The 25,701-nt window shown below is 51.1% G+C and overlaps 1 protein-coding gene across 7 annotated transcripts; it reads left to right on the forward strand.

Moving 5' to 3' along the window:
- Positions 1-4,087: 4,087 nt before the first annotated feature.
- Positions 4,088-24,515, forward strand: FLCN (folliculin). 7 transcript variants are annotated; one of them, XM_045570261.1, is made up of 13 exons: positions 4,511-4,551; positions 6,603-6,711; positions 10,422-10,694; positions 11,800-11,946; positions 12,938-13,159; positions 14,166-14,326; positions 15,964-16,055; positions 17,599-17,789; positions 19,579-19,692; positions 20,468-20,591; positions 21,961-22,092; positions 22,195-22,300; positions 23,340-24,515. In XM_045570261.1, exons 2-13 carry the CDS (start codon positions 6,667-6,669, stop codon positions 23,539-23,541), a joined length of 1,809 nt encoding a protein of 602 aa, XP_045426217.1. In that variant the 5' UTR covers positions 4,511-4,551; positions 6,603-6,666; the 3' UTR covers positions 23,542-24,515. The 7 variants fall into 7 exon arrangements, with proteins under 7 accessions (XP_045426219.1, XP_045426217.1, XP_045426218.1 ...); XM_045570260.1 differs by lacking the exon at positions 4,511-4,551 and adding an exon at positions 4,738-4,755; XM_045570263.1 differs by lacking the exons at positions 4,511-4,551; positions 6,603-6,711 and adding an exon at positions 4,088-4,198.
- Positions 24,516-25,701: the final 1,186 nt, after the last annotated feature.

Raw genomic sequence — 25,701 nt, forward strand, 5'->3', positions numbered from 1 at the left:
GTTTCACTTCTTCAGGGTGGCCTTCCCTCACCTCTGTTGCATCCCTCTTTCTTGGCACTTACCACTGTTATAGTTTTACATTTGCTTTTATTTTCATTGGTTCATGTCTGTCTTCCCTACTAGACTCTAAGCTCATGAAGGCACGAATTATGTCTGTTTTTGCTAATCATTACACTTTTGTGTCAAGCAGAGGGATATTATAGGAACACAAGAAATATCTGTTAAATGAAATGAAAGGTTGATTGTATCTCTTTACAACAAATTTCCAATCTAAAGGAAAACTGTGTGCACTGTTACAGCTAGATTTAGAGTGTCTTGAAGTCACTGGGGAGTAGCTGGAAGAAACTCTCCTGGCATACAGGGAAAGGGATGTAGCAGGCCACCATGTGTGTTCTATTAGAGGAGGTTTTGGATGCAACAACCTAATTTCCCAGAAGAGATAGATTGTTGTTTCCACTTCATTTCCTCTATTGCCAAATAAAAAGCAGATTAAATGGAGTAAAGTAATTTCAGACAGTGTCAGGTGGAGTCCCACACTAATCCTGGAACAAGGATAGCATTAGAGGATGGTGAAGATCATCTAAGATGAACTGTGGATACGAGCAGTTGGTACCATTCCCTGCACACTGGAAAGTATACAGAAGTTTCAAGAAGTGTTACCAGAAAAAGTCTGGTTGTTTGCCTGCCTAAGAGTCACTCCTGTCTTTTCTCCTCATGTGGACTCTTCATTTAGTTCCAGGGTCTACCCATAACCCATGTGACTTGAGAAAGATCACACTCTCCATGCCCCAGGAATGAATTCTAATTGATCTAAGCCAATCGTTGCAATCCAGTTTTCCTTGTTGGTTATGGAGTTTGATGTGGGCATGCCTTGCAATTCTGGCCAGTGAGATGTGATTAGTCTTCTGGCTCTTTCTGAGAAAAGGTTTTGCCTTCAAGAGGCACATGGGATAAATTGTCCTTCTCTTTCTGCTCAATGCTGTCATGTCTGAATGTGATTCTGAAACTGGTGCAGCCAGTTTTCAGCAGTGAGAATTCACCTGAGAATGACAGACATGCTAAGTATAGCAGTAAAGGCAGATAGCAAGCATATGTCTCAGTAGGCAGGCACAATCTGCCACACACATATGTAAGCACATGTTTGTGCATGTGTAGAAAAGAACTTTGCAAATTATCATGTGCTTCTGTTTCTTTGTACTGTTGTAACATGTAAAATTATTTCCATTGTGAAACAGAGTCTTATAGTGCTGGGTTTCAGCAATAAGAGTGACAACTGATCAATTTTACCACTTTCTGGGTAAAAGAAAAATTGTGGCATGGCAAACACTGAAAAGTTACTCAGCCTCTCATGCTCTTCTGGGTCTAGAAAATAGAAATACTGTTTGTCCCGTGAGGATAATTCCTGGATGGTGGTACCTGTCAGATTTGGCTCACTATGCTTTTCTAAACTCCTGCTTCAGGAGGCATGTATCATACTTTCTGTGAGTGTTTTCTAGCCTGCTACCCTTGCATAAGGCACTTCCTGTTTTCCTAAGCAATTTACCATCCTAAGGACCTATATTATTTTGCTTGGCAATCCTGAACCTTGGCCTGCGATTCCAAGCAAAGAACCTGCCCATCTCCTAACCATGCATTAGTCTCCCCCAGCTGATTAGGTGTTCCCCTCTGCTTCTAAACTTAAGAACTTCCAGAGATACCAGCAAATGCTTCTCCCTGTAATTCCATGCCCTCTCCAACTTGGCTGTACCTAGAACAAAGGAATATGATGGGAAATTGAAGTTGGGTAGGAAAAGAGAGTTAACACTCACTGAGCACAAGCTATGTAGCAGGTCCTAATTTAGGCCCTTAATATTTGCTATTTTACTTAATTTTTACAACTCAGTGAGGTTTTCCAGTTTGGAAATGAGAAAAACAATGTACAGTTCAATAATTTGCCCAAGGCTATACGGTTAGTAAATGGTAAAGCCAGAATATGAGTATAAACTTGTAAAACTCCCAATAGTCCCTGCACTTTTCCCTATGACAGGGACAGAAATTAATTCCTCTGACTTGGGGCCTGGTATATAGACATCAGCTGCACAGATGAGGCAAGAGTGACCTCAATGATGTCAATGCTGGTGTGAAACTAAACTAAACTAATCCCAGATAATGAACAAACCTAGCATCCAAATGGAGAACTAACTTATGCATCCAGAAACAAGTAATAGAGATAAAAAGCAGGGCTAGAGATTATTCCAGAGCAGTGCTGTCTAATAGAACTTGTTGTGAGGATGGAAACATTCCATATGCCCTGTGCCATACGGTAGTCACTAGGCACCTGTAGCAACTGAGCGCTTACAGCATGGCTGGTGTGACTGAGGAACTAAAGCAGTAGATGTATGGAATTTAAATTACCTTAAATTTAAAGCCAAATATGGCTAGCGGCTTCCATTTTGAACAGTAAAGGTTTCCTCTTTCTTTTTCTTTTTTCTGGTGCCTGCTAGTGCTTGCCCATCTCCTGGGTGCTGGTCTGACATTCTGCTCCCCCACTATGCTGAGATGTCACTTTGCCCCATGATGGCTGGCCCCATGACAGGCTTACTGGTCTTCTTTTTTAGCAACTTTACATTTCACCCATTTAAAATGTGCAATTCAATGGTTTCTAGTACATTCACAGAGTTGTGCAACCATTGCCACAACCTATCATAGAACATTTTTCTCACCAGAAAAGAAAGCACGTGCTCATTAGCAGTCACTCCTCATTTCCTCCCAACCCCTCCCCACCCCAGCCCCTGGCGGCCACCAATTTACTTTCTGATTTTAATGCATGTGCGTATTCTGGAAATTCATATAAACAGAAACATATACTATGTGGTCCTTTGTGACCATCTTCTTTCACTTATGTTTTCAAGCTTCATCCATATTGTACCATGTAAAGTTCACTTCATTCCTTTTATGGCTGAATAATATGCCAAGGTATGGATATCCACTCATCAACTGTGGTTTCCACTTCTGGGCTATTATGAATAATGAATGCTGCTATGGATTCAGGCAGTCCCTGGGTTAGGGATGACCCAACTTACAGCCATTCCATACTTATGAACGGACTCTCAAGGCTCCCCATAAGGATAATTTATAATTAAATTAATAATTTGGGAATTAGTTTCTTCCGCACATGTAAACAAACCCACATGGTATAAGTGGTTCCTTGGTGTGGCATCTTTATGCTAGCGGCTAGTCTCATAGGTAGATAGAGGAGCAACTGATAGAAACATACGCACACCAACAATCAGAAGATCCAGAGCTGAGAAAGTTCATGACAAAAGAATGAGCTGAAGCCTTTCATCTCACTGAAGCAGGATTTGCTAAACTCAAGGAGCAAGATCCTAACGTTGAATGGTTTGCAAAGGTTTACTCTGAAGTTAATAAGAACATTAGCTGCTACAGGGCTACTTATGATGAAAAAAAGAAAAAGGCTGTGCAAACAACCCCAGATGCCTTTTTCAAGAAACCAACTTCAGTGGTCAGCTCCCTCCTCCACAACAGGATCAAACCCTGACTCTGCAGCACGACCTCCATCATCATCTTGTGACTAATGTCAGCTACCTTCTTGCTTCCAAAATTCCCCTTCCAGTAAGCAAGACACTGATGCAACAATAGCTGAGTGTTAACCTTTAATATTCTTTTTAAAAATTTCTCCTATTGGCTATCTGAACTTTTTGTATGAATTTGTTTTTATGTTCTGCTTGTTTGAACTAAAAGAAACAGCCTAATAGTTTCTGTAACTTATAGTACAAGGGTATTATTATTGTTACGTATTACACTATATTATCACATATGAACCATTATGGTATTATTATTGTTACCGTACATGCGCTGTCGATCCGGGATCTGAGTAACATACAAATCCGACGTTCTCAGGACCGTATCTGGTCCGTATCCGGAACTGCCTGTGTATATGTTCGTAATTGATTTACGTTTTCTTTAAAAACTTGGATGCGCCGCAAGTGTGGGGGAAGAGGAGGAGCGGTGACTCCTGCCCCGCCCTCTGCGAGCGGGGCACGCAGCCTCCCCGCGGCCGCTGTCACCTGGCCCGGCCGCGCCGCGCGGTCCCCGCCACCTGCCCGCACCGTCCACCCTCCCCGTAGGGAGAAGACAGGTTCCAGCCGCAACGGTTATTAAAAATCAACGGTGAAGCCAAAAGAAGTTACAGCCTCTCGTAATGCCCTTTTCTTTATTTTTCTCTTGTATGTGGAGAGAGAGCCTTAGGCTGCTTATATTTTCCCTGAAATCTCTTTTACAATGCTTTTTAAATTTTAGCATTCCCCCACGTCTGAAATGGTTTCCTCCGGCATCTCCGGCCGTGCGGTCGGAACCATCCGTACTTCCGGACGGGGGTGGCCGAACGGGGCGGGCAGCGGCCGCCGGTTTCCCGCCAGGCCTCGGCACTCCGGACTCGAGCCGCGTCCCGGGTGTGCGCGCCCCCGCGGGCCGGGCGGTGGTACGGCCCGGCCTAGTCACGCGCCTCGGCCCCGCCGGGCGGCCGGGCTGCGGGGACGGCGGGGACCCCGGGTGAGTGTGCCGGCGCCGGGCTCGGCCGGCTGCCCCCGCGGCGGGCTGGGACCCCGCGTGAGAGCCCCGCCGAGCCCTCCCCGCGGGCCGCCAGGCGGGGCGGGGCCGGGAGCGGGTTCCGGCCGCCGCGCCGGGGTCGGGGCCGCGTCCGCGCAGGGCGGGGGCCGAGGCGGCGGGGCCCGGCCGAGGTTGCGTCGGTCTGAGGTGGGCGGGCGCGGTTAGGGTCGGGGTCCACGGCCTCGAGGCCGAGACCCTGAGGTTCGGAGGGAGGGTGAGAGGCACCTCTCTAAACTCTCCGAGGGTAAGGACTGTGCCCTGTGGTCGCCCCCCGCGCCAGGGCCACTGATTTATCCGCACTTGGCGTTGCGGCCAGACTGCTCGTTGCCGGCCCCCGCCCGGCGTCTGCCGCCCTTGCGTCGGGCCTCGGGCTGGCGCTCCGGGGGGGCCGCTGGCGCGCCGAGAGCTGCAGCTCCGTGTCCAGGGAGGGTAGGCGACCCTGCTGCTTCTCTCCAGTTTGGCGGGGGTTGTCGGTCGCATCCTTACCGTCTGGAAACAACGTTTAGCCCAGGGATTGGCTTGTTGTGGCTTGAGGTCCAAGGAGGAGGTCACCAGCAACTGTGGGAGACAGAGGGCGAGGGGGAACTTGCTGGAAGTAGGTACTGCTGGGGGCACCTAGACATTACTTTGAAAGTAATTGAGTAACAGTAGCAGGTGACACTGTGTTGGCCCTTTTAGTGTCACATGTCAGGCAGCTCTGTAAATGGAAGTGCAGGTGAAAGGTAGAGATAGAAGAGCCACAGCGTGAGTGAGCCTGAGCTGGAGGTAATCCGCTTCCGGACGTTTCACCTTTGCACGGGGATCCCTGCTGTGGACTCAATGAAGCTCCCCAGTAGGAGACTAGTTATATAAGCTCCATAGCAACTACTAGTTAAGATCCGTCCTAATACCTTATTTCTTTACACAGTGCTCTTATTTAGCCACCTCTTTGGTCTTCCATGTGGCTCTGAGAAGACCTAGCGAGTAGGGAAGAAGTAGACCCGGGTGAGGCACACCACTGAGCAGAGGGGAGTGCACGTGTCACTGTCAGGCCTGTGGCTCAGCCAGTGTGGGTGAGGGCTGTGGACCACACTCCGCGTCATCAAGGAATTCAAGTACTTGCTTTGAGTGTGATGATGAAGAGAGTGTTAGGCAGGGGAAGATTTCTGCTTCTTCCTTGGTTCTAGAAAGCTTGTTGGAAAGGAAGAATTGTTAGGCCTACTCAAACCAGTTTGTTTTCTTCAGCAAACTTCTGGTAGAGATTGGAATTGGAGAGTGAACGAAGAACTGACCTCGTGCCGTGCAAAGTTGTGATCCCACATGCAGTGTTAAGCCCGCTAGGCCTCAGCTCTAGGGTGGTATTCAGAGAGGTGAGGTGACACATTTGGCATCACCTGGTTGGTGAGGACTAGGTCCGTGTGACTCCAGACCTAAGTGCTTTCCAGTGGCTGCCTGGGTGTGTGGCACACATGAGAAAAGTATTCAGAATCTTGTCAGACAAGTGCTTTTCATTTAAAAAATAATAAAAGTAATAGTCTGTGTTGATCCTGAGTTCCTGGGTGCTGGGAAGAAGCTCAGCAACACTGTCTCTGATTTCCCCCTCCCATTTGAGGAAGAGAGGGGAGAAATTTCCAGGCCTGCAGCCCGAAGGGTTAAATCGGCATGATGTGTGTGCTGACAAAGCAGCCCCCTCATAACCAAAAGTAGGAAAGAGCAGGACTTCATAGTTTTTAATATTTTATACTTTCAAAAGATATTTAAATAATATATTTATAATTAAAGAGATCTTGTGTCAGATATTGCTTTCGAGGTGTAAGACTTCAGCTGAAACTTCAGCTGCAGTGTCAACTTGCTGTCAGCCAGTATCCCAAAGGCCTGCTAAGCTATTTGGAACCCCAGGGACTCTAAATCCTCATCTGAGATTTGATGGTTGGCTGTAAGCTACTTGAAAATTTTTTTTTCATGCTACAAAGACCACTGCTCTTAGAATTAACTCTGGGTTTTTTCTTACCTAGAAAACATCAGGTCTTCTCATATGACTGCTGTCACCTCACCTGACCCATTTGGCAGAGGCCTTGCATGATCAGGGCGGGATGGTGGAAGTGTGTTTCTGTTAAGAATAAGGTTGGTGTCGATGCTCTTCAGATGGGGTGAAACTAAGTCAACAACTGCTATTATGTGGCCGTCTTGCTAGAAGGAACCTTGTTTCTCTTCTGTTTGTGCCTCTCAAAGGAAGACTTGGCCTTTTTTTCTGGGGTTAATGTCTCTGCATTTACTTTGGGTCCTGATACCCTTTCCTCCTCCTCCACCTCTTTGTCCCATCAGTGGTCTCCTTGTCTCCTTGCACAATGGATTGTTAAACCATTGTTTTCCTTGACTTCACAGTGGTGAGCTTCATGGCCCCTTCATTTAACTCCGGTCCATTTGGGTTCTCTGCAACTAGACTCCATCTGTCCTTTCACAAAGATGTGCTTATGAGCCTCTCCTGTCTGTGTGGACACCTCCACTTTCTGTGGCAACAACTGTCATCTCTGGACAACTCCTAAATGTACTTATTTATCCAACACACATGAATTTGGTACCTCCTACCAACTGTTGTAGACGCTGGGGATACAGCAGTTAACAAGACAATGTCTCCAGCTTTAGGAAACTTTCATTCATAGCAGGGAAGCACAAACAATGTAGGTTCTTGTATGAGGAGCACTTGCACTCAAATACAGCAGAGGAAATGGGTGATGGGGTTGCAGGGAAGTGGCTATAATGAGAAAGGGACGTGCCTGTGGAAGCCGAATGGTGAGGAGGAGTGAGCCAGGCGGAGGTCCGCAGCGTGTTCCGGGCCTTTGCCCCTGCCCTGCCCTCTCTCCTGCTGCACCTGGAATCTCTGTGGAGCCCTTGATGCTCCTCAGTAGGAGCTTCGCAGTAGGACAGCGAAATGTCCTACTGTCTCTTAAGTTTTACGCATCTCCTTTCCCGCCACCACCTCCCTCCCGGAACACCCCCGCAGACGCTGGCCCTCCACGCCCTGCCAGCCCCTGTATCTCCCTCTCTGATCCTCACACCTGGCTCCCCAGCAGCCCTGCTGACGTTCTCTTCACACGTCTGTTTTGTGTCTGCCTCTGCCATTCCCAGTGTGACCGCCCGAGCTCCAGCCGTACCTTAGGCAGGAGGACAGGTGCTGTGCAGCCGAGAAACCAATTACAGAAACATCAGGTGGGTCACAGTGTTAGTGGGCAGGCTGGAGCAGCAGGCTGCATGCACAGCCCCTGGCAGGGAGGGGACTGCTGAGAGGGCCCAGCTAGGGACACACCCCAGGCACGGCTCATCAAGGAGGCTGTCCAGGGAACCCTCCATACCCGCCACTGCTGTGCACGTTCACACTTTGCTGCTGCTTTGCCTTCCTCCTGGGTATGCGTCTTAGGCCGTCTCCTGGCCCGGCCATGGTCATCACACCCTTCCTGCCAGGGCTGAGGACAGAGAATGTCTAGCCCTTGGCTCCATATTGGGGGAGAAGGTCCCCCAAAGAGAATACGGTCCTGATTGGTGTCTGCTGCTTGGTTGAACATTCAGAAATTTAAATGGTTCCTCATGGTGTGGAGCAAGGGTGTCCAGTAGAGCATTCTGTGATGGCAGAAATGTTCCCTAACCTGTGCCATTCAGAGCAGTGGCCACGAGCCACATACAATTAGTGCACACTTGGGATGTGGCCAGTGAGAAAGAAGGGCTGAGCTTTTGTCCTAGTTAATTTAAATTTAGTTGCCACACATGTCTGTGGCCACCGTATTGGACAACATGGGTCTGGAGCATGCACGGTCATTCTAGCCCAGCATTCCAGACCCTCCTCCAGCGGTCCACATGGCCTCCTTTGTCACATGTCAGGCTGCTGGCTGCAGTTGTCACTGCCGCTATGCCTTTGTTCCTGTGGTCTTGTTTCTGGAGCATCTCTCTGCTTGTCAGAAACCAGTGGACAAGCCCCCATCTTCAGAGCCTCCCCTGATTATCCCCAAACAGAGAGGCCCCTGTATCTGCCCTCCCTCCTGTTGTGAAGGGTGGAGTCCATCACTGCTGCCCACAGCCCATGCACTAGGCCCCGTGGCCTTTACACCATTCGTCAGATTCTGCTGTGCTGTAGCCAGGCTTGGGGGGTAGGTGGCCCTTCCTTGACTCCATGTCCCTGCCAGGTGCTGCCCTGTTCCTGTCACTGCCACAGAAACTCTCAGAAGGGTTGTCTGGATTCACTCAAGCTTTTTCTCCACCAGAGATGATTCTTGTTAAGGTCACCGGTGACCTCCATGTTGCTCTGCAGGTGACCATACCCTCCTTGTTTTTTGAATTGGGATAAAATATACATAACATAAAATTTACTATTTTAACCATCGTTAAGCGCACAGTTCAGTGTCAGTGGGCACTGACTGTCATGCAGGCATCAGCACTGTCCGTCTCCAGGACGCTTCGTCTTGTAGAACTGAAACTGTGCCCGTTAAACACCAGCTCCCCCTCTGCCCTCCTAGCAGTCACCACTTACTGTCTGTCTCTCTGGATTTGACTGCTCTAGTTACCGTGCATGAGTGGAATCACACAGTATTTGTCCTTTTGTGACTAGCATAATGTCCTCAAGGTCCAACCATGCTATCACATGTGGCAGGATTTCCTTCCTTTTGAAGGCTGTGTGACATTCCATCTCCACCTTGTTAAAGCACTCCGTTCACCTGGTTGCTGGGTGACCTGGGGTTCCCCTCCTGCCTCCCTGGCCATGCTGTCAGCTGGGCCAGCTCCTCCTCCCTTCTTCACGCCTTGAGTTCCCTGGAAGTCCCACGCCCACCGCTGTGTGTCTCTGCAGAAGCTCAGCAAGCACTCGCTGGGCCCGCTCACGTGCCTGCTCCCGGCATTCTTCCCAGCCCTTCTTTCATGTGCTGTTCCCCCGTCCATAGTCTTGCCACCCTTCCTTGGGAACATGGCTGCTGTCCCTGTCCCTTGGCTCTGTGGGATGCCTCAGCTGGTTCCCCACCTAGCACTGGCCCTCTGCAGTGTTTTCTGCCTGAATAAGCCTTTTAAAATGAAATTCAAATTTCACGTCTCTCATCTGAACCCACCAAAGCCTCTCAAGTCTCTAAAAGAATCTTTCCATGGCCCGGAAGGGGCTGTGCGATCTGCTTCCTGTCCCCTGTGCCCCATCTCCTGCTCTTCTCCAGATGTTCTGGCCACCCCCCAGTGGCAGCCCTGGTCCCTTCAGCTCTCGCTGGGGGAGCCCTGGGGGCCAGTCCCTGGAGGTCTCCACGCTCCTGTGGGTGTTCTCCACCCCAGCCCCGCTAGGTCTTCATGATGCTCCTCACCTGGTGGGAAGGAACAGGTCTTCCCTGCGTCCGCCCAGTAGGAGTCCGGCTGCACGAGGGCAGCACCTGCAGCCTCAGCCGGCAGCAAACGTGTACCAGCTGAAGGAAGCTCTCCTCAGAACCCTGTGGCCTTTTATTTGTGTTGCTCCAACGGGGTTTGCCATATTTTGCTCTTTTGTCACTCAAGGACGTGTCCTCTGTCTGCACCATCAGCCTCAAGCCCTAGCACAGTTGCACCCGAAGGCTTGCTGTGTGCCCGTTCACTCACATTCTCCCTCCTCTGTGTGCTGTGACCCCTGTGCACAGGGACCCTGTCTGTCTGTCCTCTCGGCTCCCCTCTGCCCAGTGCAGCACTGACGCAGAGCAGCTGCCCCTCCGCGCTGGCTGGGGCAGGCGGGGAGTCTACCGCCACACCCGTGTGCTCCCTGTGCCTCAGAGGAGCTGGGGAGGTTTCGCTGCGTGAGCAGATGCTGGCCAGCTGACATGTCCCCCGCAATCCCCCAGGCTTCCTGCAGTCTGCAAGGCACCATGAATGCCATCGTTGCTCTCTGTCACTTCTGCGAGCTCCATGGCCCTCGTACTCTCTTCTGCACGGAGGTTCTCCATGCCCCACTTCCTCAAGGGGCAGAGGACAGGGACAGCCCTGGGCAGGGCGAGCAGGCCGAGGAGGAGGAAGGCGGCATTCAGATGAGCAGCCGGATCCGCGCGCACAGCCCAGCGGAAGGAGCCAGCACCGAGTCCAGCAGCCCTGGGCCCAAAAAGTCAGACATGTGTGAGGCAAGTGTCTCTGGGGTCTCAGGAACATTTTGCCCTCTTTGTGGGAAGTGTGGGATGGACAGGAGACCCTGCGGTCCCCAGAGCTGGGGGTGAGGGCTCCAGGGCTGACACAGACGGCTCTCGGGGAGCCCGGTGGCTGGCATGTGCTTCTCTGTGGCTCCCTGCTGTGGCATCCACCTGTGTGTTTGTGCACGTCAGCCTGTCCTGGGCAGGGGTCTCCGAGGCCGGGTGCTCCCAGCGGGGTTTCCTCCTTGTAGATCCCCAGGGTTCCGTGTTGAGCTCTGGGAAATTAGTTCACATTTCCCCTAATGGGCCACTTCTTTGCATGGAGGACCTGGGTCAGGACCCCAAATCAGGGCTGGATATCAGACCTGCCACTAGGTGCAAACAAACCAACCTCGTTCATTTGATTCCACGGAGAAGCAGACTACACGTGAGAGTTTGTCTGTTGCTGGAGGTGCCTGCGAGAGGTGCAGGGACAGAAGGTGGGGAGTGCCTCAGACCTGGGAGGCCACAACTGGAGGGAAGGAGGGCTCAGCCAGCCAGCAGGAGAGTCTTTGAGCCAGGACTGTGGTTGCCCTTGGAGGAGTCCTCTAGCCCGGGGAGGGGCTTGCCTCCGTGCCCTCCTGGGGCCCCGGCAGCTGTTAGTTCCCAGCCAAGGATAGAGGGGTGGGGGGTGGATGAATCACCCAGAAAAGTGGCCCAGAGCACAGTGTGTGCCCCTTGCCAGCCCTGTGCCCTGAGACAGCTACTTCCTGTCTCGACCTCAGTTTGTTTTCCATGAAATGGGGGTTCTCACTGCAGTTCTCTCACGGGGTGAGAATTCTTGACTAGAATGAGACACACTACAAAGAACTCCTGGCTAGCACCTGCTGTGTGCTCAGCAGGTGAGATCTGTGAGGACTATCGTCTGGCAACCTCGGCATCTCTGTGTCCTGGTTTTCTATTTAGGAAACATTTAAGTCCACAGATAAGTACAAACCTAAAAGCCGGTTATTTTTATACAAAAATAGATTGTGTTTTCTAAGTCCAGGATTGTGTAAGCGTAAGACAGCTTGTTACCTGCTTCCCAACTAACAGATTTTCTTTTCCTTTTGGTGGACAGGGCTGCCGGTCGCTGGCTGCAGGACACCCAGGGTACATCAGCCACGATAAAGAGACCTCAATCAAGTACGTCAGTCACCAGCACCCCAACCACCCCCAGCTGTTCAGCATTGTCCGCCAGGCCTGTGTCCGGAGCCTGAGCTGCGAGGTGAGCCGTGCGTGGCCGCGGCCGGTCTCTGGGAGCTCACGCACCCGGGGTGCCCCTGAACAGGCCGGCGCTCGTGCCCCCACAGGGGGTCCCCATGTCGCGCAGCGTGGGGAGGGGGTGCTTCACTCAGCCAGAACTGAAAGAATAAGTCATTTTGGACTCAACTGGTTTCTGAGTGGGTGCTGGCTTTCCACTTTAAGTGCTAAACTTTTATTATTTGTCCATTTTTGATGGACATATTTCTGACATAGGAACTATTTCTAAGGTACACAGTTCACTGCATCAGTTGCCACCTTTTCTATTTTCTCAGTCCTCATTCCCAGCCTCAGTGATGCCACGTACTGCTCCAGGACCTGCTGAGAAGTAGATCAGTTTGTTCCCAAACTACATGGTGGTCACTGCTGAACTTGGGTCTGAACTCTTAGGTTTTTGTCTGTCACGGAGGATTCATGCTTCAGTTACTGAACTTCCTGGTACCCGCTGATGAGAGGCTGAGCCCCTCACTGTCAGTCCTCACTTAATTGTTGCCCCGTGCCTGCCTCCTGCCGATCTCATTTCCTGCTGCTGGTCTGCTAGCAAGAAGATGGGCATGTCTGTTAGCATTGTGTGTTAAGTAGGAGTAAATATGTCACGAGGGAGGGACTGAAGTCCTCTTGTGAAAATAAAGTGTGCAGATCTTAGTCTACGAAGTATGCAGTGATGAGTTTGACCTGCTGGTTCCTCAGCGTATTCCAGATGAGCAAGGTGGCACATTTGTGGCTCAAGCTAGAAAAAGCAGCAAACCTCTGTTGGCCCTGGCATTCCACGATGACAAATGTTGTCTTTAGGAAGCTTGACCACAGGAGCAAAAGAGTGCAGAATCTCCTGCTTTCACCCTCCCTTGCCACTGTCCCTATAATCAATGCCAAAGGAAAAGCCAGATGATGTGACTTCGACCTGGTGTTGCTAAAGGGAGGAGAGGGCTATCTCAAGTCACTGTCATTCCCTCCAGGTCTGCCCTGGCCGTGAGGGGCCCATCTTCTTTGGAGACGAGCAGCATGGCTTTGTGTTCAGCCACACCTTCTTCATCAAAGACAGCCTGGCCAGGGGCTTCCAGCGCTGGTACAGCATCATCACCATCATGATGGACCGGATCTACCTCATCAACTCCTGGCCCTTCCTACTAGGGAAGGTCCGGGGCGTCATCGATGAGCTCCAGGGCAAGGCACTCAAGGTGCTGTCTGAGCATGAGGCACCAGGGTGGGGGGGCCTCGCACTGTAGGAGTCTTTCTCTGCACCAGGGGTGGGGCTGGGAGCCCAGGCAGCTTTATGACTCTCAGCCCGAGGCTGCCGTGTCGCCTTTGGTTCAGAGTGGCAGTCCTCTGCTGTACTGGTCTCTCCTGTCTCTATTGTCCTGGTTCTCATTCGGCTCTGGTTTCTCGGCTGGAGTCAGAACCCTTGTCCCTCCCTTTGCTTCTGCTTCTTTGGACCTTCATCTCAGACTGTCCGTTATCCTGTTGAGACCAGCCACCTAACCCAGACCTCCAGCTGTGGCATTGTGTCTCAGGACAGGCCAGGTCATGCTCTGGTACCCGCTGATGAGAGGCTGAGCCCCTCGCTGCCAGTTCTCACTTAATTGTTGCCCCGTGCCTGCCTCCAGCCAGTGTCATCTCAGCGGCCTCACACCACAGGGACCGTTTCTTGCTTTTGCTCCGTGTGCACCGCAGCAGAGCAGGGCACCTGCTCGTCGTCGCCACCCCGCCATGGGCAGAGGAGCAGCCGTATTGGAATGTTGTTCCTTCAGCCCACAGACGGCAGGGCGTGCCAGAGGGCCTTGTTTCTCTCTCGCTTTCTTGGCGGGAGCTCGTCACATGTCCCTCACCAAGAGTCTGAGTAGTGGGCCTGGAAGGGGGGGGCCTGGAAACCTGGCGCTGATGCCGCCTCCGCAGGCCTACAGCCTGCATCCCCCTCGAGCACCTAAGGAGTCGCCCGTAGAAGAGGGGGCAGGAGATAGTCTTAACTGATTGTTGTTTTCAGGTGGCTCCTAATCTGGCCAGGGAGGCAAAGCCACACTGTTTGGAATTATTAGACTGTGGCACTTTGTGTTCCGTGTCACAAGAGCAGAGTGGGACAGAGCCCTCGGAAGTCAGATTTGTGAAATTTGCTGTGAACAAGCTGGGTCCAGGCTGCCAGCAGGTCCGACTTGGTTGAAGAGGCTGTGCCTTCCCTTTGCATTTCAGGTGTTCGAGGCAGAGCAGTTCGGGTGCCCCCAGCGTGCTCAGAGGATGAACACAGCCTTCACGCCGTTCCTGCACCAGAGGAATGGCAACGCTGCCCGCTCACTGACGTCACTCACCAGCGATGACAACTTGTGGGCGTGCCTTCACACCTCCTTTGCTTGGTAATGGCATCCCAGGGCTTTTCGCAGGTGGTAGAATAAAAGCAGTCATGACACATTGATAGACTGTCCACGAATTTGGGAGGACAGTCTTTGTGCAAATCTGCTCAGCTGCCTCTGCATGGAGCTCTGCCTTGTGCTCCTTAGAGAGCCCTTGTTCTCAAGGCCTCTTACCCTCGTGTGTGGAAAAGCATACTGAGATGCAACTCACTTCCCGATTTATTAAAAACAGAAGAAGTTTTTGTACCAAGACCAGTGACTCCCTCACTTTTTAAAAAGCAACAGTAAACATTCATCTCAGTTTCCTGTGAGAAGTCAGAAGTGTCTTAGCTGAGTGGCTCTGGCTCAGGATCTAAGAGTTTTTGTGTTTGGGGGCTCAGCCAGCTGAGGTGTGACTGGAGGCTGCTTACAAAGCTGACCCCGCCGCGGCTGGCTGTGGGCCTGGGAAATGCCTTCCCCAGAGTGAGCCAAGAGAACGAGCCAGGGCCAGCCTCGGTGGCTCACTCCTGTAATCTCAGCACTTTGGGAGGCTGAGGTGGGAGGGCTGCTTGAGGCCAGGAGTGTGAGACCCATCTCTACAAAAAATAAAAATTAGCTGAGCGTGGTGGTGCATACCTGTAGTCCCAGCTACTCGGGGCTGAGGCAAGAGGATCACTTGAGCCCAGGAGTTGGAGGTTGCAGTGAGGTCTGATGATGGCACTGCACTTGAGCTCGGGTGACAGAGCAAGACCCTGTTTCAAAAAAGAAAAAAAGAGAGAGAATGAGGTGGAATCTTCAAGGTCTCACGGCCTGAGCTCAGCAGATACGTGCTGTCACTTCCAGTACTCCCTGTTTGCTAGAAGTGTGCCATGTCACTAAGCCCAGCCCGGTCAGGGAGGGATTAATCTCTGTCATGAGAAGAGAGGAAGGAGTTTAGTGAATCTGTGAACATACTTGAAAACCACCAGTCTGTTGTTTGGCCACAAGTTGTTTCTCTTCCTCCCATTGCAGCATATCTTCACTCCTTCCAAAGTCTCTGCCCCCAAATTCTCATTCCTACATAACCTCAGCTTGAAATCTAGGATCTCACATCTAAATCCAGTCCTGGGCCACTATAATCCCAGCACTTTGGGAGGTCAAGGCAGGAAAATCACTTGAGCCCAGGAGTTCTAGACCAGCCTGGGCAATATAATGAGACCTTGTCTCTAAAACAAAAAAAAACATCTTTTAATTAGCTGGGCATGGTGGTACGTGCCTGTAGTCCCTGTACTTGGGAGGCTAAGACAGGATGATTGTTAGCCCAGGAGTTCGAGGCTGCATTGAGCTATGACGATGTACCACTGCACTCCAGTCTAGAAAAACAAAAACAAACTCTTGCACTGGCATCAGAGCAGCATCCCAAGTCTCTCTGGTCTGTAATGTTCCTCCTGCCCCTCCCTGCCCCCACTTGTCCCACCTACCTTTCTTTAAAGGCCCTTGGTTATTTGGCTTGCAGAATTACCTACATTGAGGATCCTGCTGGTTGTGGCCTTGTGGTGTTCAGCATGTTCTTTTATACCCATGTCTTCTGCAAACTGGTAGCTAGATCAAGGAGCTAGGTGAACGTCAGGTTTGGTTTTTCCTTTCGCAAGAAGGCTCATATCTGGCGCTGCATTCTCCAGGCTCCTGAAAGCATGTGGCAGCCGACTGACCGAGAAGCTCCTAGAGGGTGCACCGACTGAAGACACCTTGGTCCAGATGGAGAAGCTCGCTGGTGAGGCTGGGGTACTGCTGCTGGGGACTTGGTCCACGGTGGCCATCAGGGGCCCCCCGACTCTGCTGTCCTGGTGGGAAGAGCTGATGAAGGGAAACATGGCTCTGAATGAGTGCAGGATGAGCCCGTGTGACAGCCTGCCGTTAGCCTTGGTATATTTGTGATTTCCCGTCTCATTTGCCTTGACAGGCACGTGAAAGAATCTGTTCCCCAGGTAGGTTGGGAAAATCCGCTGTTGGATTGTCTCTGGAGAGAACTGGCTGATTGGAGGTACCTATTTTATGATGATGGCCACATGCTTGGCCGCATAAGTCACCTCTTAGCCTTTGTCCCTTTACAGATGAAGCACCCTGTTTCAGTTGAACCTAGGCTTTCCGTCAAGGGCAGTGGTTTCCCAACCTCCCAGGTGTCTGGGCTTCCCCGGGTTCCTGATCGGAATCTCTGTGTCTGTGGCTAAGGGCCCTATTGTGTTCAGCTGACTTTCCGGGGACCCCTGGTTTCTCTTCTGCCGAGCTTCTGCCAGGATTGATTTGATTTTTGGTGCTCCAGGTCCACGGTCCCAGCTGTGGGATGGGCACACAAACTCTTGATGTGTGTTGTATGTAGCTTGTCGTTAGTAATGCTTCCCATGCTGCAGTTCGCAGATGACTGGCCTTCTGGACAGTCAGGTTTGTCTCAGGGGTGCTCCTGCAAGGAAGCCCTTGACTCTCACTCGTGCTCAAATAAGCTTTCCTGAGCAGGGTCTCGGCGGCAGCAGGGCACACTCGGGAAAGAGAAGCCCTGCAGTCTGCCCTCATGCATCAGGCGGCCCAAGAACCAAGAACGTTTACTGCTGGGCTGATTGTGAGTTTCTGTGCTGGTATGGATGGCAAGGGCTGTGTCGCGGTCAGACTGCCTCACGCAGAGCCAGGTCCGTTAAAGCTTTCATGAGCTGGAACACAGCATGCGGGATGCAGCGTTGAGTTTCAAGCTGCAGCGTGGTCACGGAGGAGCTGGCATCGGGGTTCAGGGCACAGCCCTTGGAGTCAGACAGACCTGGCTTCAAGTCCTGGCTCTGCTCCTCATGCGTGCCCTGCCCTGTGGGCCTCATGACACGAAATGGAGATGTGGTCGTTTGTGAGGGCTGCCACAAAGGTTCATGGAAGTGACACTTCATCTGTGAAATGGGCAAAGAGTGCTGATGCCAGGGTGGTGGAGAGGACTAAATGAAACGATGTGTGGATCCCCGAGAACAACACCTGATAGGGTGTGCTCAGTAGACACACTGTCCAGCATGTTTGTCATTGGTGTGAGTTTTCTCACCAACAGTGAACAGCTTGTGATCCTTGAGTAGTGCTTCTAAGACTTATCGTGATGTTCCGAGTTCCGTAGACAGCACTGAGCCCTCCCTGCCCTCCCCCGGGTTTCCAGGGCAACAGGGAGCATGGACAGCTGGCCACAGCCGGAATCAGTACCAATTGGCCTCTGGCTGCAGTCGCACAAAGAGACCGTTGCATCCAAGGGGCAGCACATTCTGTAACTGTCCTTGTCACCTGTCTTGCAGACTTAGAAGAGGAATCAGAAAGCTGGGACAACTCCGAGGCCGAAGAAGAGGAGAAAGCTCCTGTGCTGCCAGAGGGTGCAGAAGGGCGACAGCTGAGCCAGTGCCCGGCAGGGTCCTCCTCACTGTCAGGCCGTGGGGGCTGGCAGCCCCGAAAGCCACCAGTCTTCAAGTCCCTTCGGCACATGCGGCAGGTAGGCAGCAGAGGGCAGCCATGTCAGCAACTTGGAGAAGAGTCCGGTGTTCTCCATCCAGCACACTTTGGGGGCCCATTATCTTCAAAACCCAGCAGGGCATGACCAAGAACCTTCTTGGTGGGTGGCTGAAGGCATAGGGAGCGTCGGGGGGTATTAGCCACAGAGTAAGTGCTCCCCTTTTGGTGACTGTAGGTGTCTTCGAAGAAAGGTCCAGATGGTCAGCGTCCCGTGGTCCTCTAACCTTCTAGAACCTCCTAAAGGGATTAAACCACCCTATTGTCAGTTTGTGTATAGTCTCCACTCTTTGCAGATTGAAAGTGGTGGTCATTCTTACAAAAAGTTAGGAATAACCTGCATGTCCAACTGTGGTAGTTACGGTATATCCAGATAATGGGATGCATTATAGAAGAAATGAAGCAGGCAGTGTGTACAGGGTGACACGTGGGGGGCCTCTAACCCACAATAGTATTGACCTTGGTTATATTGGGTCAGATGGAAGAAGGGGATTGCTCGATTACAAGGGCAGGTTGTCCCCTTTTTATATTTTCTGTATTTATTTTTGCAGTGAGTTGAATTTATCAGAAGGTAGTTATTTCTGTTTTGAACGTTGAGTGAGATTGATTTAATGGCAGGTGCTTGATGGGCCTTCTGGGTGAAAACACTCATTCCATCAAAATCATGCATTTGGCTGAAATCATCCTTGTTGATTGTTTATGTGGATTAAGGTTGGAAAGAATCCTGAATTCCACTAGAGGTGGGACTATTTTGAGGGTGTTGGTGTTTGGTAAAATGTGGTATTGTAGCCTCCTTTTTGTTTTTTTAGTTTTGTTTCAAAGCCATGTTTGGCTTCTTAGGAGCCATGAGACAATAAGTTCGACTCTTCTGAACCCCCAGTGTCATGGGAGTTAATGAAGGGTGGACTGCTCTAGATTAAAGGATAAAGACATGACAGCTAAGAGCAAGCATGATCTTAAATGGCTCTTGGATCAAAGGAACAGCAGCTATAAAGGAGATTTCCAGACTGGGCGCAATAGCTCACACCTGTAAACCCAGCACTTTAGGAGGCCAAGGCAGGAGGATCGCTTGAGGCCAGGAATTCAAGACCAGCATAGCAAGACCCCCCCTCTACAAAAAAGTATGAAAATTAGCCAGGCATGGTGGTATGTGCCTATAATCCCAGCTACTTGGGAGGTTGGGGCGGGAGGATTGCTTGGGCCCAGGAGTTCAAGACTGCATTGAGCTATGATGGCACCACTGCATTCCAGCCTGCGTGACAGAGCAAAAAAAAAAAAGACATGTTCAGAGTGTTGGGCTTATGCATGTGGTATGTGACTGAGTATGAGGTATGTCACGTCCACATTGTCTTCCTGGATACAGCCATGGTCTGAGGTGTGGAGGAGAAGCCCTGGCTTTGCCCAGGTGCTTATGTGTCGTGGAGTCTGCAGCTTTCTTTCAAGTGGTTCAGCAAAATAAAGTGTCCATAAAGAGAAGGTGAATGTTGCAAATAGTTAACACCTTTTTGCTTCAAATTTTTAAAAATTAAATTGGGAAAAGATCTCAAAGGGTACAAGAGCTTTGAAATCTGACTTTTAAGTGCAGATGTGGGGACTTCCACTGGGCAGGTCATCCAGCCTCAAGCTGAGAAGATAAGTGACTTTCTCTTTCCTGACCCATCTGCCTTTGCTTTACAAACTTTCTTAACACATGAATGAAATAACTTGCATTGGAGGGGAGAGAAAAAATATTTCTGTTAATCATGCAGGAAGCACTGCATTCTATTTTTTAGGTGCTGGGTGCCCCATCTTTTCGCATGTTGGCCTGGCATGTTCTCATGGGGAATCAGGTGATCTGGAAGAGCAGAGACATGGACCTTGTCCAGTCAGCTTTTGAAGTTCTTCGGGTAAGAGCATCGTTCCCTTATGTGTATGTAGTGGGACAGTTTTGGCCTAGTGCCTGACTCTAGGTGGGACTGGTAGGATGCTTCAACTGCTCAGTGCAGAACCTCGTGAGCAGTTCATGCCTGAATCTGACACCGTGGTTTTTTTCTCTGCTATTAAAAATGGCAGTTGTGGATGTTTTTGAGTTCCCATGGAAGGAGTCTGTGTTGTCCTGATAGATTTATAACTACCTACCCTACCTATTCCTCCTCAATCTCCGAGTCCCTCTAAGAAGCCACCTGAGTGGCTCACAGCTGCTGCAGAAGCAGGTAAGGCACTATGCCTTCCTCTGCGGGGGCATTCTCGACGAGGGGGTTTGGGCAGGTGGGCGCAGCACGCTGCCCCCCTCCGGAAGTGCAGCGGGCACCGAGGCCTGGCTCTGGTCTGATGACGGCTAGATCGTCAGAAAGCGTATGCATGCCTGCTGACTTCCAGAGCCTGCAAGGGAACAAAAATGAATGCGACGCGATCTCTGCAGAAGCTTCTCTCTGGGTTGGGGAGAGGGACAAACATCTGAGAAGGCAAAGAGTAAGAGTTCACACTGCAAAGCAAGAGGCAGCACAGTCGGTGTATGACTGACTGCCAAGATAAGAGCGAGGGCCTTGATGTGGAAGACCCCCCCACGGCCTGAGGGACCAGGGATGCCTCCGGGAGGAGGGAGGCTGTGGGCCAGGCTGCAGGAGCGTGTGGGTTTGGGGGACAGAGACAGGCCAGGCTGTGTTGCTCTGTCCTCCACAGACCATGCTGCCCGTGGGCTGTGTGCGCATCATCCCGTACAGCAGCCAGTACGAAGAGGCCTATCGGTGCAACTTCCTGGGGCTCAGCCCTCACGTGCAGATCCCCACCCACGTGCTGTCCTCAGGTGCGTGCCGCCGCAGGCCGCGGGGTGCGTGGACTCAAGGCAGAGTCCCGCACCTCAGGGCCCAGAGTGGAACCGGATCTCAGTCATGGGTTTGAGGACGTGGCCTGCTGGCCTCGCAGGCAGGAGCCGCCATTGAGAGGCCAGCTTACCCCGTGGCTGTCTTCACAGGGTGGGATTGGACGGGACAGCCTCTCGGGGGCAGGCCGCAGGTCACAGTCCTGGGGGTAGGAGGGCACGTGTCCACTGAGAACAGCACCTGTGGCCACTGAGGGCTCGTTGTCCTGATGAGAGGACATCACGGGAGTCAGGGCTGGCCTCTCCCCTCTCCTCGTGCTCCCCAGTCTTCTCCTCCTTCCCTAAGCCTGGGGTCTGCCCTGAGGCTCCTGGCGCCGCTGGGGCTCTTGCCTCCGCCACAGAGAACCAGAAGCGGATCATCCCTTACCTTTGGTTCGAGGATGTCCACAAGTCAGCCTCCCAGCAAGTTAGTGACTTCTCTGAGCACATCTGTGAGGGGCAGGGAGGCACTCAGCTGCCACCAGCAGACCCCATTCAGCACCCAGGCTGGGTCATGAGGCCCTTGCTGAGAGCCAGTGCCTTTTTCCTGGGCAGTGTTCGAAACACAGGCCCTGCCTTCAGAGAGAGGCTTGAAATCCTTACACTACTAGCCGTGTGACCTTGGGCACTTTACTTAACTTCTCTGGTTCTATCTCCCCATCTGTAAAATGGGGGTAATAGTGGGATCATCTTCATAGAGTTGCTTAGCGTGAAGTGAATTGATATATATAAAGTAATTAATGATTATTATAATATAATAAGTTATTAGCTTAATGGATGCACAAGTTAACCCTTAACCCTATTCACAAGTAAACTGCAAAAGGTTTTATTTTTTATTTTTTTTTATTTTTTTTTTTTTTGAGACAGAGTCTCACTCTGTTGCCCAGGCTAGAGTACCGTGGCATCAGCCTAGCTCACAGCAACCTCAGACTCCTGGGCTCAAGCGATCCTCCTGCCTCAGCCTCCCGAGTAGCTAGAACTACAGGCATGCACCACCATGCCTGGTTAATTTTTTCTATATATATTTTTAGTTGTCCATATAATTTCTTTCTATTTTAGTAGAGATGGGGTCTCCCTCTTGCTGAGGCTGGTCTCGAACTCCTGACCTCGAGTGATCCTCCTGCTTCGGCCTCCCAGAGTGCTAGGATTACAGGCGTGTGCCACCGCGCCCGGCCTGCAAAAGATTTTAAATCAAAGCATTAGTCTCAGGAGACCTTTTGCCTGGCGGTGTTTCCTTGCTAATGTGAATTCAGTAGGCTTGTTTAGGGTAAAATGAGAAGCACAGAACGGGACCGTGTGTGTTGTGTTGCCGCAGAATTTGCTGTCGTCGTGGAGGTCCACGCAACCGCCCGCTCCACCCTCCACCCAGTCGGGTGTGAGGACGAGCAGCCTCTGAGCAAGTACGAGTTCGTGGTGACCAGCGGGAGCCCTGTCGCCGCAGACCGAGGTGGGTGCTGCTGAACGTGGTTACCTTTCCCTCAGGAGGAAGGGCGTGGAGTCTCCTGGCCCAGCACTGACACCCCCGCTTTGCCTCTGCCCCTTTTCCTAGTCGGCCCCACCATCCTGAATAAGATCGAAGCGGCTTTGACCAACCAGAATCTGTCTGTGGACGTGGTGGACCAGTGCCTCGTCTGCCTCAAGGAGGAGTGGATGAAGTAAGCTCACAGCCTCCGCTTGAGGGGACTGCTTTGCCTTCTAACCATGGAGGGTCGAGCTAGCCACCGCGGTGCGTTCTGCCGAGGAAAATCAGAAGCTATTTCCAAAAAGAGACTGGCTATGGCCACTGACGGAGGCAGTTAGAGTAGAGGTTGAGACCGTGGGCTCCCCAGCGCTGCCACTTACCAGCATGGGTGACCCTGAGGTGACCAGCATCTCCCCCCAGGCACCTGCTCTGTGGGTGGGGGTGGTGCCCAGCTCTAAGAGCTGTTGAGGGCTAAGGGAGGACTCCAGATGTACAAAAGAGGTTCGTAACTGAAGCTCTGTTATTTTGCTGCTTAATTCCACTTTTAAAGTCTGAAAACCCTGTAACATGTGCTCCCTTTGTTTTAAAACAAATTACTTTATTTCCTCCTGCCTTGATTCTGGGTAATTTTTTGTCAAATTTAGCCAAACATCATCCTGATTTCTTTTTTTTAGAGTCTCACTCAGTTGCCCAGGCTAGCGTGCCGTGGCGTCAGCCTAGCTCACAGCAACCTCAAACTCCTGGGCTCAAGCAATCCTCCTGCCTCAGCCTCCCGAGTAGCTGGGACTACAGCACTCACCACCACGCCTGGCTAATTTTTCTGTTTTTAGTAGAGACAGGGTCTCGCTCTTGCTCAGGCTGGTCTCGAACTCCTGAGCTCAAGCAATCCTCGCACCTCGGCCTCCCACAGTGCTAGGATTACAGGCGTGAGCCACCGTGCCTGGCCCCTGATTTCAAATAATGTAGTGAAGCTTAAGAGCAACCAGTTTCTTCCATGAGTTTAAAGAAAGTTTTTCTTTGTTTTTACTGTTCTGGCTTGCCAGGCTTGTTTCCCAGGGTTAGAACTGACGGGCCAATGAGAGGCCCTTCAGTGTGTGGTGCCAGCTGTCACCATGTTTGATTCCAGCTCGGCCTCTGGAGCTCCTGCTGGTCCCGAAGCCGTGTGGGCCCACAGCCAGGGCTCTCGGGGTTGTGCTCTGCTGTCTGAGTGTTTTGTCTTTGGTTCTCCACAGCAAGGTGAAGGTCCTTTTCAAATTCACCAAGGTGGACAGTCGGCCCAAAGAGGACACGCAGAAGCTCCTGAGCATCCTTGGCGCGTCTGAGGAAGACAACGTCAAGCTGCTGAAGTTCTGGATGACAGGCCTGAGCAAGACCTACAAGTCGCACCTCATGTCCACTGTCCGCAGCCCCACCGCCTCGGAGTCACGGAACTGACCCCCCACCCACCGCACACATCTTCTGGAAGTGGTGCTGGCAGTCCACAGACTGTCCCCAGCTCTGTGAGAGGAGGGGCTGTCCTTTGAGTTTCTGAGCTGCTGGGATGGAGCAGTGTCCTTCCTAAGAATGGGAACTGTTGGGGTTGGCTCTGCCCTCTGGGATCCGGGGCCAGTGCCATTCTCAGCACCCTCCCGCCCGCTGTGGGAATCGCCCCGCTCTGAGGAAGGCAGTGGGAGGCGTAGGAACAACAGGATCCCTCTGCGTCCGCGCTCCTGTGAGAGAAAGGCCGCAAGGAGCGCTGGCACCTAAGGCCTCTCAGATGTAGACGTCAAAACCCGTAGGAGAAACGGGTTGGGCCAGTCCGACATGGGTATTTTAGCTGCAGTAACATACCCTCTCTCCAGGTTAATATTCAAACCTTTCCCATTCTGAAATTAGCAAGAGTCTTATCAGTTTTGTGTTTGAGTGCACGTTTTGCTACAGTTGTGAGTATTCAGGACAAATGCCGATCTTTAGTCATTTCTCGTCATCTGGTTCCGAGTCAGGGCTCCGCATTAAGGCTTTTGGGGGTGAAGTGGATCTTTTCCTCACCTTCAGGTCCTCTGAAATTCGTCTTCTGAAGTCATGGGACTTGTCTTCTGAGGTGTCCCCTGCCATCGCTGGTGACATTAACCTGTATCTGGTCGGTGGAGCCCGTGATCATTTTTATTCAATGATTATACTTTGCTGAAGTGTCAGATCAAGCTGTCTGACTTGCCCAATTCACTGTCTATGGTGAGACCCATAGTTTTACTCTATATCCCTTTTGCTTTTATTGCTGCTTTCAACATTTACATTTGGCTGCAGTTAACAATTTTTAGAGTATGATGATTAATATAATTTCATCATCTCACCATATATATATAAGTGTATATATATATATATTTTTTTTTTTTTTTTTAAGAGATAGGCTCTTGCCATGTTGCCTAGGCTGGTCTTGAACTCTCAAACTCCAGGGCTGAAGCAATCCTCCCCCCTCAGTCTCCCAAGTATCTGGGACTATATGTGTGTGCCACCACGCCCCCACCATCCATTTTTTAAAAAGGATTCATGGCTTGGAGGGATTTTCTGGCAGTTTTGCTGATTTGTTTATAGTTTTTTTGTTTGTTTAATTTATATTTAACATGAAGACTAAGTTTATATTAATATAACTAGGTATATGTGTAATGCAAGAACATTGGAACACAATAAAGATATATTTTTATAAATTGTTGACTACATGGTTTTATTAGTTTAATACCTGATATCTACTTGTGCTGAGTCCTAGGAAATATTATGGTTAAAACAACACCAATGAGTGGCCAGCCCCCTGTAGTGTGAAAGTTTATGCTGCTGTAGTGATCTTGGATGATGTTCTCAAAGTTAGTCTTTGGAGTCGGTGGAGAGAAGATAATGCTTTTATTCCAAAGACATCTGCTGAGTGTCTGCAACCATGTGCCTCACACTTTGTTCAACTTGAGGAAATGGCTCATCCCTTAATGATAATGTGTCTGCAAGGATCGTGGCTGGAAACACACCTGGGTGACGGTGGCAAGTGCATAAAACTGTAAGACTTGCAGTTTGGTCCTCTAATGGGAGTGGAAGGGCAGCCCCCAGCCTGCGCGGATCGGGGCAATTGGAGCAAAGAGAGGACTGTCCTCAGTCCTCCCGGTCCTGGGTGGAGACCCCTGTTTCTCTAGTGTGTGGTGTTCTCTGAGATCACAGTTCCCTGTGTTCAAAGCCTTTGCCAGGTGTCTGCCAGTCCAGTGGCTGAGTCCCCTGGTAAGTAGGAACAGCTCTGCACTCATGCACCGGATCTGTATTTCCAGTGCCTGGTAAATCTCATTGACAGAATGGGGGTGCAGGGCCGTGTACTGACTGGTGTTTCTAGACAGCTGCAGGCTTCTCCCCCCTGAGATTGGCTCCTATCGGTCAAAGTGCAGAAGAGTGGGAGACCTAGGCAGACTGCTGTCTCTGTGAGTGAATAGGGTTTTGTGATTTTATAGCTTTTCATGCCAAGTGGGAGAAATGGGAAACGAATTCTGGATCTTGGGCCTTCCCTCTGTGCGGAAAGCAGGCGAGAGTTTCCTGCTTAAGTACGTTCAAGATACTTAGAGATTTCAAGAACAATCTGGAGCA

Source organism: Lemur catta, chromosome 15 (assembly GCF_020740605.2).
Source record: "Lemur catta isolate mLemCat1 chromosome 15, mLemCat1.pri, whole genome shotgun sequence".
Lineage (NCBI taxonomy): Eukaryota > Metazoa > Chordata > Mammalia > Primates > Lemuridae > Lemur > Lemur catta.

What these genes read in the sequence shown, in the direction of transcription:
- FLCN (XM_045570258.1), top strand. Translation starts at nt 7,348, where the DNA reads ATGAGAAAGGGACGTGCCTGTGGAAGCCGAATGGTGAGGAGGAGTGAG. An exon ending in ACCAATTACAGAAACATCAG is followed by an intron (nt 7,798 to 10,421) that starts GTGGGTCACAGT and finishes GCAATCCCCCAG; the next exon opens with GCTTCCTGCAGTCTGCAAGG. An exon ending in AAAAGTCAGACATGTGTGAG is followed by an intron (nt 10,695 to 11,799) that starts GCAAGTGTCTCT and finishes TTTGGTGGACAG; the next exon opens with GGCTGCCGGTCGCTGGCTGC.